The sequence below is a fragment of the Vombatus ursinus genome, unplaced genomic scaffold (assembly GCF_900497805.2).
Source record: "Vombatus ursinus unplaced genomic scaffold, bare-nosed wombat genome assembly UNPS02014802.1, whole genome shotgun sequence".
NCBI classification, from domain to species: Eukaryota; Metazoa; Chordata; class Mammalia; order Diprotodontia; family Vombatidae; genus Vombatus; species Vombatus ursinus.
In genome coordinates, this window is record NW_020954580.1 from 5,678,093 (window position 1) to 5,693,480 (window position 15,388).

At 45.9% G+C, this 15,388-nt stretch overlaps 1 protein-coding gene across 1 annotated transcript; it reads left to right on the top strand.

The window, feature by feature from the left end:
• Nucleotides 1-2,627: 2,627 nt before the first annotated feature.
• PRKAG3 (protein kinase AMP-activated non-catalytic subunit gamma 3) lies at nt 2,628-11,882 on the top strand. The gene is made up of 13 exons (XM_027873697.1): nt 2,628-2,761; nt 3,043-3,207; nt 3,606-3,994; nt 5,087-5,168; nt 5,924-5,982; nt 6,097-6,142; nt 6,314-6,368; nt 6,966-7,092; nt 7,439-7,604; nt 8,638-8,675; nt 8,883-9,029; nt 9,399-9,646; nt 10,792-11,882. The coding sequence occupies exons 1-12, from the start codon at nt 2,737-2,739 to the stop codon at nt 9,513-9,515; spliced, it is 1,416 nt and encodes a 471-aa protein (XP_027729498.1). The 5' UTR covers nt 2,628-2,736; the 3' UTR covers nt 9,516-9,646; nt 10,792-11,882.
• The last annotated feature ends 3,506 nt before the right edge of the window (nt 11,883-15,388 follow it).

Consider the following 15,388-nt stretch of genomic DNA (forward strand, 5'->3'; position numbering starts at 1 on the left):
CCTGGCTCCAGCCCAGTACACTTTAAAAAAAAATCTTATTTTTTTTTATTCTAAACTTAACAGCTTATTTATTCTGAACTTAACACCAACAAACATGAACTTATCTATATACAAAATAGCAGAAAAGATGATTACATATGAAACTGGGTATCTCCATTACATAGTTGCATCTTTAAATACATAATAAATTCAACACTTTGTTTCAAAGTTGTCCTGTTTGTGTCTTCTGAACTCTCTCTGTTCTTTCCTCTGTGCATTTTTTAAATGTTTCATGGTACTATTTTCTTTCTTTTCTTGAGACCAAATCCTATGTTCGACTTTTAAAGCCCTTCATAACCTGGACTTTTTCTGCTTTTCCAGTCTTCTCAGACCTAACCCCACCTGGACTGCCCCACTGTACTCGACAATAATGTGACACTGGTCTCCTTTATGTTCCTCCACAATGATGATGATTATAACATAATATAATGTAATATATGATAAGATAATACAATATAAATTCATTTCAACAACCCTGGGAGTGGGTGCTTTTATTATTCCCATTTTACAGGTGAGGAAACTGAGGCAGACAGAGGTTAAGTGACTTGTCTATGGTCACACAGCTAGTAAGCATCTGAGGTCAGCTATGAACTCAGGGTTTCCTGACTTTAGGTTCAGCATCTATCCACTGGTTCATCTAGCAGCTTCCCATCTCTCAACTATGCATTTTCACTGGCTTCCCTCTTGCCTAGAATTCTCTCCCTCTTCATTACTGCCTCCAGGCTCCCTAGCTTTCTTGAAGTCTCAACTCAAATCTTTCTGCAAGAAGTCCAAGATACTGACTCTATCTGCAGACACCTAGCATTTTCGCTGGTTCATTTGAACACCCATGCCTGGAATTTGTTCCCTCTTCATCTCCACCCTGTGGTTTTCCAGTTAAAGTCCCATCTTCTACTGGAAGCCTGTCCTGATCCTCCTTAACATTAGTGCCTTCTCTCTGTTGATTATTTAGTCTGTATGTATCAGTTTATTCTGTATATATCTTCTTTGCTTATAGTCACTTTCATATTGTTTCCCCGATTAGGCTGTGAGCTCCTTGGGAGCAGGGACAGTCTTTTACCTTTCTTTGTGTCCCCACCATTTAGTATCATTCCTGGCCCATAGTAGGAGCTTAATAAATACTTGTTAACTTGTTGACTCTTGGCATCACTATCATTTGCCCCTTCCTCCCCCCCCCAAACACACACAAAAATTTTTAAACCCTCCTTTGCAACATATAATCACAGCCAAGCAAAATGAATCCCTACACTGGCCATGTCTGGAGGTGTTCTGCCCCCGCAGTCCATCCCCTCTGGGCTAGGGTCTGAGAAGCATGCCTCATCACAGTCCTCTAGAGCCCAGGTCTATGAACATTGCATTGTTCATAGGTCTTAAGTCCCAGAGCACTCTTTTTCCCCCAGAGAAGGAAGTTAGGAAAGGTGGCTTGGAGTAATCATGGGAAAGAACTCAGAAGGAAGGGAGGTTAAGCCTCAGAGTGGGGAGGGAGAACCAAGGGGAGCATGGTCAGCATTCCTCATTAGGACTGTGACTCAAGCTGCAGGCATGTCAAGGGGTGGGACAGGGAGGTTAGATATCAGAACTGGGCTGTAAGCCTGCTGGCACAAAGAACAGTGAGGACTTCACAGGCAAAAGGGGAGTCTAGTTGGACCCTGGAGTGCCCTATTTCTAATACACTCCAAAATACCTCTCCTGACTGGGGGCTGGGGTGGGAAAGCTAATTGTCACCTTCCCCAAGACCTATTAGAGAGCCCCCAAGACTCTCAAAGCGCTAGAGCCCACAACCCTGCTAAAAGTGGCCTTTCTGCTCCCTTCTAGAGCTCTTTATTACCTTCTGCTGGCCTGCAGGAAGGTTCTTCATCCCCCACCCCCTCTTGCCATAGAAGACTGGCTGCTTTCAGTACTTCCTCAGCCTCTGTCCATTCTCTTCCTCCATTATTTTCTCTAGGCCAACCCTGTACCCCACCCCCAGGCAAATGCCTCCCTGTCTTCCCAATCCCTATTTCCCCCTGACTCAATCTCCCCATTTACTCCCCAAAATTGACATTTTTCCTGTAGGGGTTGAGGGTAGTTGCTAACCAAAGAAAGGAAAGTCTCATGCTGGGTGGGCAGGCCTCTGGATACACTGCTTACCACCTCTCATTTCCCATAGACTGCTATTGTGAACTGATTTGCTCTTGTATTAATGTTCTTTAAATTTTCCTAGAGGGAGTGCTAGGGAAAGTCTATGGAGGCAGGTTTCTTGGGTCTCAGAGATAATCTGAATGTTTCTCTCCCCCCCCCCCAAAAAAAGCACCTGTATGCTTCTCCCTGTCTCCACGGCTGGCGGGTGTCCACAGGGTTGCTGGCCCAGGCAGGCCTGGGGCAGCTGGGCTAAGAGAAGCCCCTCCCTCTCATTGGTCTGACACTGAGCCAAAGAGAAACTGATCCTCTGGTGGGGGCAGGGAGCCAGAGAGCTGGGGCCCAGAATAGTCTCTGCCACAGCTTTAGTCAGCACGACACTGGCCAGATGCAGCCTGAGCAGGAACACACCCTACATTGGGTACAGGGGCCCCAGGGAGGGAATAGAGGGAGTCCGAAGGGACAGAGGGTGAGGTGCAGTTGCAGTCCCTCAAGCTCAGGGCAGCTGAGGCTTGAGTTACCTTCCTCTCCTACCCCTTCGCCTTGCCTTCTTCTCACAGACTTTGTCTTGAAACAACCATGTGGGACATGGTGGAACAACCAGGTGGGTATTTGCTGCTTGGCCCCACGTTCACTTCCCACATCTCTTACCTCCTCTTCCCTTGCCTGAAATCCCTCTATCCTGGTTACCTCATCCCTATATCCCAATCTCTTTCCTTCCCTTTCCCCTCCCTTTCACTGTCTCCCCTTCTTCCTCTTGGCTCCATCTTTGTTCCCTCCTTTTCCTCCTTCTCTTTCTCCCATCTTGTCTCTTCTTCACTCATCTCCTCTCCCTCCCACTGGTTCTCTCTTTCTCTCCTGCCCAAGTTCTATTTTCTCATACAGAAATGAACTACTCGGGGGACAGCCCTTCAAGGCCACTGCCTTGCATGAATACCAACCCAGAGAAGAGCTGTGATGACCAGGGAGCCAAGACCTGCAGGTGGACGAGGCAAGAGGCTGTGGAACAGGGAGACCTCCCTGTCCTGGAAGAAGGAAACAGCCCCCAGGGTGAGGAATGGGCCCATTGGGGAGGGGGGGACAATTGGAGCTTAGAATGCCTCTGATTTCCTATAGATCTGAGGACTAGGACCTGGCCATGAGCTCAATGTTTAGTTTCATCTTCTGGGAGAGAAACTGGCTAAGTGGAAACATCTTTGGACTAGGAGTCAGAAGACCTGAGTTTTATCCTCGGTTTTTCTACAAGCTTGCTGCGTGACCTTGGGCAAACCTCTTCATATCTCCAAACCTCAATTTATTCAACAACTTAGCAACTTAGTTTTCTCACGTGTATGATGGGAATAATAATACCCAACACTTCATGAGATTGCTGAGGGGACAAAATAAGAAAGCTACTGGTGAAGTAGAAAGCATTGGTTAAATGTAAGATGTTATCATCATCTTCCTAGCAGGTGTCCTGGCAGGCTCTGAGTCTGTGTCTACCTCCTCAGAAGACATATCCCAGAGCCAAGCTGCCACATTCCCGGGATCTGATTCCATTAGCTGGGGGCTAGAAGCCACAGACTTGGACTCCACACCCATGTGTCCACGGCTCACATCTGTACCATCAGGGGCCATATCCCTGGAGCCAGAGACTTTATCAGTGGGGCAGGAAGGGGAGATTCCAGAGAGAGTGACCAGAAGTCCATCACCACAGATCCTCCTGCCCAAATTGGGCTGGGATGAAGAACTGCTCCGCCCAGGAGCCCAGATCTACATGCACTTCATGCAGGAACATAGCTGCTATGATGCCATGGCTACCAGCTCAAAGCTGGTCATCTTTGATACCATGCTAGAGGTGAGGGCCTCCCTGTGCTCCCTTGAGCCTCACACCTACACTCAAAGGTCTTCCTAGATCTCCCTGGGACCTTGGAGCCCCAAATCCATAAATAATAGCGTTCCTAGATCTCTAGACACACTGAGTGCTTCAGACAACCCTCCCACCATGGCCCATAGGTGTTCCCCTGCATAGCCTCCCCAAATTCCCTTGGTTCCTCCCTTCTGGCTCTCTCCCTTCCCCTTTTTATTATGACCTTCTAAACCAGAGGCGGGGAACCTGTGGCCTTCTAAGTCCTTGGGTTCAACCTTTAGACTGAGTCCAAGCTTTACAGAACAAATCCTTTTATTAAGGGGATTTATTCTGTGAAGTTTGGATTCAGTCAAAGAGAATTGAGGACCAAGAGGGCCACATGTGGCCTTAAGGCCACAAGTTCCCCATCCCTGTTCAGAACTCTTCCTGGACCCTATGCCCCATTCCCTCCTCCACAATACATAACTGCCTCAACTTCCCCAGTAGCTATAAGTACAGATGGAGGAATTGAAGTGGAGATGAAGGTTGGTTATGTGAGTAATTGTAAAGGTACAGGGAGAACCTTGCCAAAAAGTGCTTAAATTCAACAAGAGTGTATTAAGCACCTACTATATGCAAGGCCCTACTCTCAAGGAGCTTATGATCTAATGGGACAAGGACAGGTGAACACCCAAATAGCTATAATAAAGAAGAATGAGACCAATACAAAGGGAAGTTATAGACTGTGCTAGGTTCATTTGAGTAGGGGTCACCTGGGGGTTGAGGTCAGGGAAGGCTTCATGGAGAAGGTCTTGTAGGAACAGTGAGTTATTAATAGATGGCGATCATTCCCAAGCATGAAGAAGAGAGTAAACACAGGCACAGAGGCAGGAGGGGACGGGTCAAGAATGGGGAAGAGAGACATCCAGTTTGTCCAGAACAGAGACTCTATAAAAGAGAATAATGTGATAAGACAGTTAGGTTGGCACCACATGGTTGAAGGCCTTGAACCAATGCCAACATCCTTGACCTGTAGATGGAGCAGTAGTATTAATGCAGAGTTCAAGATGGTAGGCATCATTTCCTCCTCTTTCTTCTCAGATCAAGAAGGCCTTCTTTGCTCTTGTGGCTAATGGGGTGCGAGCAGCCCCTTTGTGGGACAGCCAGAAGCAGAGCTTTGTGGGTGAGTGAAAGACTGTGAATGGGAAAGGAAAGGTCTTGGTGAAGATATGTAGGGAAGCACCTACAGGTCAAGGTGGGAAGACATCTGGAGCATTCAGGGGTCCCTTTGGTGGCGCTCTGAGGCCCAAGTCTTAGCTATGCCATTTAACTACTTGGGCCATGTTGACAAGTCACTTCTCTCTGGGCCTCAGTTTCCTCATCTGCAAAATGAAGGGGTTGGAATGAGTGATCTCCAAGGTCCCTTCCCACTCCAAATCCTATAATCCTCTGATGGTTTTCACAGAACAGAAACCATGGTTAGATAACAGCTCAGCAATCTACCTCTCTAACCCTGGGCTGCACTGAGGGTAAACCCCTACCATTCAGTTCTCCTGCCAGGCAGAGAAGGAAAAGGAGGAGAAGAAAAAGAAAAAAAAGAAAAGAAGAAGAGAAGGGAAGGATAAAAAGAGAAAAAGGAGAGAAAAGGAAAATAGAGGAGACCTCAGGGTCTCCTCCAGTGGTATGAGGATGATAAGTACTGGCCAGCAGTGCCCATGCTATGGAATATCTACATGAGTCTCAGATTTGCCACCTTTGGGCATCAATCATTCATTTATTCTTTCATCAAACATGCGTTAAGCACTTGACTAAGCACTGGGTTAGGAGAAAAGGAAGCAGCAAAGATAACCAAGATAAAGCCCCTGCCTTCACAGTGGCACCAGGACTGGGACTGGTCCCCAGGCTGACCAGATCCCTATCTCTCCCCCACTTCCTCAGGCATGCTGACTATCACAGACTTCATCCTGGTACTCCATCGTTACTACAGGTCACCCTTGGTGAGTCCTGAACAGATGGCTCAATTGGATTGAAGGAAGGTGGGAGGAGAAAGCTGGAGAGCTTGAGTGTGACTCCCTAAGCCTGATCAAAAGAGGCTATCTCTCTATCTCTAGGTTCAGATCTATGAAATTGAGGAACACACAATCCAAACCTGGAGGGGTGAGCAGAGAACTGGGGGCCCCAAGGGAAGGGACCAAGGGAGCTCTGCTTAGGAATGAAGCACAGGAAGGGGAATGGGAAGACCTGGGAAATAGGGGAGGGAAGATAGTCTGCGGGACTCCCCAGAGAGGAGGGTACAGCTCTCTGGACTTGATTCTCCCTCTCCTGCAGAGATCTACCTTCAAGGCTCTTTTAAGCCACTGGTTTCCATCTCACCCAATGACAGGTAGGTGACCCTCCCCGATCTTGTCTTTGAATATCTTTTTTGGGTCTCATCCCCCTTTTTAAGACCCACTTGATTCTGGGCTCATCCCGTTAATCCTTAGAAGCAAAGAATATGAATGGCCCTGACCCCCAGACTCCGTCTGTGTGTGTGTGTGCGTGTGTGTGTGTGTGTGCGTGTGTGTGTGTGTGTGTGTGTGTGTATGTAGGGTACATTTGGGGGTGGAAGACCTTTCCTCAAAACCTCCCCTGCTTGCTACTTGCTATCTTGGAGAGGGGGGAGGGAGGGAGGAAGAGAGAAAAATTTGGAACTCAAAATCTTTCAAAAATAATTGTTGAAAATTTTCTTTACATGTAATTGGAAAAAAAATACTATTAAATAATGAAAAAAAATCAAAAATTTAAAAAAAAAACCTTCCCTCACTGGGTAGAGGAAAGGAAAAAGATATGTTCAGAAATCAAGGTAACAGCAATTTTTAAATTATTAAATTGAAAATATGCCAATTTTTTTTCAAGTCTTGCCCAGGGATCCATCTCTAAATTAAACCCCCCTTCTCCCCTACCTTCTAATCCTTCCATCTCATCGGCCCTTCCTCCCCAGCCTGTTTGAGGCTGTTTATTCTCTGATCAAAAACCGGATTCACCGCCTGCCCGTTCTGGATCCTGCCTCTGGCAATGTGCTTCACATCCTCACACACAAGAGGCTGCTCAAGTTCCTGCATATCTTTGTAAGACCCTACCCAGACCTGGAAAAGCCCAGAGAGTCTCTGGAATGGAGGAGGGGAGGTTCTAACCCCACTGGAGCATTATGGGGCACATTGCCCAATTGCCCCCCAGCTGCCCCCATTCCCACCTTTACCTTTAGCTCCATAGATTTGCATTTGCCCAATATTTCCAAGACTCTCTTAGTACAGCATCCCTGATTGAGATCTTGGGAGGGAAAGTTAGGGTGCAGAGAAGCTTTGGGCCCACTGTGGCATCCGGGTTAGAGTTCTTGGGGAAGGAGCTCTGGCCTCCTTCCTGATCTTTGCCCTTTTCTCCCCTCCCTAACCCCTAATCCACTCTTACACCCAGGGTGCACTGCTGCCCAGACCACAGTTTCTTTCCCGATCTATCCAAGACTTGGGCATTGGCACATTCCGAGATTTGGCTGTGGTGCTGGACACAGCCCCAATCCTGTCTGCACTGGACATTTTTGTAGACCGCCGCGTGTCTGCGCTACCTGTAGTCAATGAGTCCGGTATCTTTGCCAAGGGCAGTGGGTGGTACTCAGGAGGGGGCTATGAAAAGAGACTTGTGGGATGGGTGGACAGGTTTTTAATTTAGGCCTTCATGATGAGGTCAGAGGGTCTTTGTAAAATCAGTTTAGAAATAGGGTTCTTTACTTTTCTGTGTGTGTCACAGATGCCTCTGCAGTCTAGTTAAGTCCACTTCTCAGAATAATGTTTTTAAATGCATAAAATAAAATACATCAGATTATAATGGAAATCAATTAAATTGAAATATAGTCATGAAAATATATGTATTTTTAAAATTCATGGACCCCAGGTTAAGAACTCCTCCCTGGTCCAGGCATCATAATATAGTGAGAGTCAAGAAATCAACATTCAAGTTCATGTGACTTCATCAGCCACATAAACTCTCTGTGCCTCAAGTTCTCCCATTGGTAAAACGGGAGAAATAAAAGCTATCTTACCTACTTATATGAGGTGGTCCTGAGGATCCAATGAGATTTGGGGATCCAGTGCAAAAATATCTGTGTGTTGAGTAAAAAGAAACTGCTGCTAGCTGCCTGTTTAACTTACCTTTGGCTCTGAGGACTCATCCCTAGGACTAAAGATCAAATGTGGATGATCTCTAAGCTTTTTTGCAGCTTCAAAATTCTGTGAATTTAGGGAAATGCTATGCTAAGTTAAAAGTTCTCATCAACAAAATAAGTTGTTGTTCAGTTGTGTCTGACACTTCCTGACCCCACTTGGGGTTTTCTTGGCAGAGATACTGGAGTAGTTTGCCATTTCCTTCTCCAGCTCATTTTACAGATGAGGAAAATGAGACAAACAGGGTTAAGTGACTTGCCTAGGGTCACACAGCTAGTACGTGTCTGAGGCCAGATTTGAACTTAGTAATATGAGTCTTCCTGACTCCAGGCTCAACACCCTATCTATGCACTATGGCGCCACCTAATGAACCAAAGAAATAGTTGGTGCTAAACTCATTCCAAGTACTTCTTAGAGTTCTTCTGACCCCTTTCTTCCTTCCTTCCTCCAATCCAGGAGAGGTGGTGGGCCTCTATTCCCGATTTGATGTCATAGTGAGTATCCTACTAAAAGTAGCTGGGAAAAGTGTGGAGAGGCTGAGGTGAAAATGGAGGTGTCTGTTGGGAGTTGGGAGGAGGGTGGTCTGAGGATGGAGTTAGCTAGGTGGAAATCTGTAGGAGTGGACCTTCTGTACAGCTGAAGGAAATCCAGAAGGTGGGATAATCCCCACCCCCTTCTTGTTTTCTCTCTCTCTTCTTTAGCACCTGGCTGCCCAGAAGATCTACAACCGCCTGGACATGAGTGTTGGTGAGGCATTGAGGCGGCGGTCCCTCTGTCTGGAGGGCATTATTTCCTGCCAGCCTCATGAAAGCCTGGGTGATGTCATCGACCGAATCGCCCGAGAGCAGGTGAACATTCCACCATGTCCTCTCCCACCCCAACCCCATTCACACAGAGCTTCATCATCCTCAGGGAGACCCTGAACCCTTGAAGTGCTCACTCTGACTTCAGGGTAGGACTTAGCCACTTTTAGCTATCCCATCACTCCACAAGTGGTACCCACAACTCTCCCAGTTCAAGGAGCCTCGATGTGTGCCTGTCAGATGCCCTATCCCTTAGTGCTTATGCATACCCATCTTGCCTCTGCCCATTCATTAGCTGAAATCCCCGGAGATGCTGACTCTCCCTTCAGGGCTACAATTATGCGGTCACATAATTATGTGGCTGTGATTGGGCCACAGCCATGTCCTGCTAATCCCAGCCCCTTGCACCCACAGGTTCACCGGCTGGTGATGGTGGATGAATCACAGCATTTGTTAGGCGTCGTTTCCCTGTCTGACATCCTCCAAGCCCTGGTGCTCAGCCCCGCTGGCATTGATGCGCTTGGTGCCTGAGAATCCCAGTGTCCTTAGGTCTTGTGCAGTGCTCCAAATCTCAACCCCCCACCCCAAACAGATGGAAGGAGGAGGGAAGTTCACTCCCTTCACTCACTCACTCATTCTCAGCCAAATCCTCTCCTGCTCAGGTATGTTCTGTTTTTCTCCTCATCTCTCTCTTGCCCCCTTGTTTACTAATTCTAATACTGGCCCTCTCAGGTTTGCCCTGTTCCCAGACCTCTTTCCTGAAGTTCAGCCGGGAGAGGAACAGCCCTGTTCTTGAACAAGTAGGTCTGTGAAAACCATGAAGCTTACCACTCACTGCTCCAACAAGGCTTCCCTGGGCTGGAAAGAATACTTTATGCAGGGATTTGGAGTTCCTCTCCCCCCACCCCAGATGTCCACATTAAAATTAGTGTAAGCTAGTTTCAAGGAGGTGCCAGAAATAGGGGTGGTTGAGGAATTAATATAATAGCAATTCAATCCAATAAATATTTGTTAAGCATCTACTATGTGCCAAGCACTGTGCCAAGCACTGAGAATACAAAAAGAAGCAAAAGACAGTCCCTGGCCTCAAGAAGCTTACAATGGAAGAGACAACATGTAAACATATATAAAGTAAACTATATACAGAATAAATAGGAAATAATCAACAGAAGGAAGACACCAGAATTAAAGGGGGTTGGAAAAGGCTTTCTGTAGGAGGTAGGATTTTAGTTGGGCCTTAAAGGAAGCTGGGGAGGTCAGGAGTCAAGCAGAGGAGCAAAGCCTCAAATTATAGTTTCAGGGCCCTTGGAAGGTTCCCTTGTCCATATCTCCCATAACAAGTTTGACATCTGCTCCCTGAAATCCCTTTACCCACAGGATAAATCCTTCCTTTTAGACAATTAGAGATGAGGCTTAAAAAGCAAATCCTCTTGGGAAAAGGAACACATAACAAATTCATTCTTGAGTGAATCTGAACTACAAATCAGACCCTTTCCTGCCTGCTAACAGGTTACAGGATCATAGATTTAGAGTTGGATGGGACATTGGAGACTATCTCCTCCAATAGCTTCATTTCATTATAAGTGAGACCCAAACAGGTATCATCCAAGGTCACAAAGAGAATGTAGAACTCAAATACAGGTCTTCTTACTCCAGAGGCATGATCTTTCTATGGAAGGGGTCAGGCTGGGGGGCGCACTAAAAACCTGATTTGGGATAGAGAACCCAAGGATGAGGGCAGTCGTAGCTGGAAGGAGAGACAACTTTATCTACTTTACAGTTTTGCCTTTTTTTCCCTCCCTCACAGGCTCTGCATCTTCATCCCCAGTTCTGCTTCCCTAATACGAACAAAGCTCTGTTCCCATAAGCCTTTGAGAAAGGCCAGTGCTTCACAGGATGGTAGAGGTCAGGATGAGAGCTCCCTGACCTTCAGGCACTGGGATCATTGGACAATATTCTTAGCCTCATGTGTGCCCCATGTCCTTCATCCCCTTCCTTCCATCTGCAATAGTCCCCAAGGTGGGGCTGGCTATGGGGTTTAAGAGCCCATACCCTGTAGTGTTGGGACATGAGACAGGGACCCAATTCCTTTGATTTCTGAACTGGCTTTCAGTCTTTCACTGTTATTCCCTAATGTCTTTTCCCTTCATCTTTCCCATCTTCTCCTTAATTCTTCCCCTTCCACTTTGGCATTGCAGGAGTTGGGTACCACTATGGAACCACGGGTGTGCAGCCTCAGACCTCTACCTGTGGCTGTCCACCTAACCTGGCTAGATCCAGGGAAAGATCTAGAATGCTGATAACTGGGTCTGAGTCTGGCCTCCATCATCAACTTGTGGTAGGCCTCTGGACCAGTTCTTGCTCCAGTCTGGTCCTGCTATAACTTCTCAGGAACAAGAGAAGGGCCTGAGCTATTCCCATACCCTCCCACTCTTAAGCTAAAAGAGTGGATGAAAGAGATAAGTCTATGAAAAGCCTGGGAATTCTCCAGGCAAAGTCCAGGGAAGCCCCAAGTCTTTTCTGTCAGGACTGACTTTCTTGTAGGAGTCTGTTATGAGAACTGAATTATTAGACATTGTTATTTTTGGACTGTATTTCCTTCTCTGAGAGCGAAATGGATGAACAACGGATTCAAATGGACATTTGACAGAGAGAGTATGATTCTTATGTGTGCCTCTACTGTTCCTTCTCTGAGAATCCTGGAGACCTAGAAATTCAGCCACATGGACCTTTCTATGAGAGCTCCTATTTACTCCTCTTGCCCAAGGCCTCCTACTCTTCCTCATCCTCATTTCTTGGAACTATGCTGGGTGCTTTCTCTCTACTCCAGCTCTCTTCCTTCTCCAGGTTCTACAACCAAACATAAACTTGAGGGGAGAGGATGGGTCAACACATGTGGAGGGGTGATTTCTTCCACAAAGATTAAAAATTTTAAAAAAAAGTGTTTGAGTTACATGTTGGTACCTTTGATGCATATACACACAATTAGAGAGAGCAAATCCATCTTCTTGTCAGGTGCCAGCCAAGTCCTCTAACCTCCTGCCTCCAGATAGGCCAGCTCTTTCTCCCTTGTATCAGTAAATTTAGAGCTAGGAGTGACCTTAGACTTAAAATCATAGATTTAGAGACTGGACATGGAAAGAGCCTTTAAAGACATCTTATACAATCCTTTCATTTTACAGTTGAGGGAACAAAAACCCACAGAAGTTACTGTAAATGACTTGCCCAAGGCCACAAGTGTGTTAAGTAGCAGAACTAAGGTTTCAAATTCCACTCTTCTTATACCATGGTACTTAATAAGCCTCTAGGAAAGGAATAAAAATTTCTATAGAGCCAGAAGGTTTACAAAGCTCTTTCATCACAACAAGCCCTATAGGCTAGGTAGTACAAATATTGTCATTCTCATTTTTATAGATGAAGAAACTCCCAAGATTTTCCTGGCTCCTCTATTTACAACCCTTAACATTCAGGAATTTCTCTCTGCCACTGTCTCTGGTCATTCCTTCCTCTTCTCAGTGGAGGGGGCAGGGACTATTCAGAGTCATGTTTTCTCACTGGAGACTGGAAACCTTCCTCTACTCTCAATATATTCTGCTCATACACTAATTTGTTTCTCATAAGTCTCATAATTGGGACAAAAGCATTAAAGTCTTTTCACATAAAAAGGAAGGCTAGTAAGCACTTCAGAAAGGGGGAAAAAAAACCTAGAGTTGAGAGTCAGGACACCTGGATTCTAGTTAAAGGAATGCTACTCACTTGTTTTAAGATCTTCAATAAGTCACTTGACTACTCTGTCCCTTTGGTTGCTTAGAATTTAAGAACTGGGCTTAGATTCTTATAATCTAGCCACAGCTTGCTAGTGTTCAGACTCCTTAAGAGTCTGCCCTATATGGTGAATGTTCTAATAAATCTTGTCTTTGGCTGAGAGAAGGCTTGGGTCAAATTCTTTTGGGCAGGACTCACGTGTTGTGATTTTGGGGTCCCAGCACCCCTGAGCCCCTAAACCACATCATTTTGGTGGCCCATATGGGAAAACTGCCTAACTCCAAGTTCTTCTCCAGCTAAGACTGGAAGGTATGTAAGCCTCCCCTCCCTCCTTTCTTGCTTTGCAGTTAGGGTTGTTCTGCAAGCACCAAGGCTTGGAGGTGCTTTTCAGGCAGACAGTTACGAGGCTGTCTTGCACTCGGTCTGACGCTCTCAGGCTCTCGATCCACTGGGTTGGTTGAAGGCCATGGACCTAGGTACACCTTCCGCAGCATAGAGGACAAGGATGGATGCCCTATCCGAAAGTGTATCTGTTAATTCCCTCGGCACTAGGGATTTGGGGAAAACTGCAGTTGCTTTTTGGTTCCCTGAGGCTTACTTCCTTCCTTCCCTCTGTACCTCTGAATCCTCCTTCATGGAAGTTACAGGGAAAGTTAGAACAGCTAAAAATACCTTGGCAGATTCTGGAGGTTTTGTGATTGATCATTAGAGAGTTTTGAAATACCTTTGATTTTGCCCTCCCCCACCTAGGAAAGGAAAGAGGGGGAAAGGGCAGCAGCTACAGCATGGGCCCCAGTGGCAATGGCCTTGGGCTCTGGGGCAACCCTTGCCTGGAAGCATCACCCAGGTTCAACACATCCTGCTCAAGGTAAAGAAACTGGCCTTTGAACTTGGACTATAGGTCATTCACCTACAGTTGGTAGCAAACAGCGAGTACCAACCAGTGTCCCCCATCATTCCTGGATGCAGCCTGTGTTCAGTTCCAGTCAACTTCCTCTTTGAGACCCCCTCGAGGCAGGCACAGCTCTACGCCCCTTGCCAGCAGGAAGCAGTTTCAGAAGCTGAGACCTCGCCCCTTACTCCAAAAGAATTTGGGTCCCATTTGTTTGAGGGGGGAATGATGGGGTTGGGATCTGGGCCCCAGAAAGGAAAAACCCTGGACTTTCTCACAAGGCCAGATCTCTGGTATTCACTTGAGGCTGTAATCCCATCAACTGGCCTTTCATTGTGGCTACACCCAATCTCCCCTCCATTGTTTTACCTCCCTATGTATGGCCCCTGGCCATTTCCCACCCTTAATCCTAGCTAGGCTCCATTCTCCCTTGGCCTTGTGGTCCAGGTCCCTGAAATTCTATTACCTCATAGACTGCTTGGCCACTCCTAGATCCCACCCATAGTCTTCCTGTATATAAGGTCCACCTTGTCTCCATTAAGATGCTTGGATTCTTATAATCTAGCCACAGCTTACTAATGTTCAGACTCCTTAAGAGTCTGCCCTATATGATGAATGTTCTAATAAACCTTGTCTTTGGCTGAAAAAAAAAAGAATTTAAGAACTGGAAGGGATCTTCAAAATCATCTAGGCAAACCTCATTTTATGAATGAGAAAACTATAGCCCAGAAAACTGACAAGACTTACCCAAGGCCACACAGCAAGTGAATCAGTGCCAGGACCAAGCACCAAGGCCTTATGATCTTATCCATCATCATACCGTATTTCATTCTTCCTTGCTTCTTTCATTTTAAATTAATCTATAAAATGGGGGAAATAATGCCTGTCCTACCTCTCTTTAAACATTATTACTATGAGGATTAATCTGTAAAAATGTCCCCATTTGGATTTCCACAAAGTTTAAGATCTTGAAGGGCAGAGAAATAAGGAAATGGAAAGGTGAAGCCCTTTCAGGTGTAAATAATAATAATAGGTCACATTTACATAGCATTACCTATAAGCCAGACACTGTACTAAGCACTTTTATAATTATAATCTCATCTGATCCTCATAACAATCCTGAGTGGTGGATGCTATTATTATCCTCATTTTACAGATGAGGAAACTGAGTCAGAGGTTAAGTGACTTGCCTAGGGTCACATATATAGCAAGTGTCTAAAGTCAAATTTGAACTCAGGTCTTTCTGACTGTAGGCTCAATGTTCTATCCATTGTATAACCTAGCAGTAAATAAAGCATCCTGCACCTTGAAAAGGCTATGAGACTTTGAATAGCTTAAATGACTATGAAAAGGTCAGCAAAGACAGTGAACTTGCCTCAGAGCATATATTGCCTCAATACCTTTGTCTCCTTCTGGATAAGACCCCAACAGTAAGCTAGGAAATAGAACTGACTGGTTACCATAAGTAGGAGTACGGTCCTTCACTGAGGGAATCCTGCTCTGAACTGGGAAGAATTACGAAAAAAGAAAATCTATGCTTCTTACACAGCCTACCTGGAATATAGCAAATCTTAGGGCTAAGGCTCTAACAGAGTCAAAGAAGAAAGCCTTCCACTACTTTTGGAATAAGGATTTCTGAAGAGTGCAATGGTACTCCATTTGAAAAGAGGGCTGTAATACTTCAGCAGAAAGAGTATGTTACTAACCAGCCAAGCAAGAAGCTAGAATTGGCAAGTCCAGAGAGTCT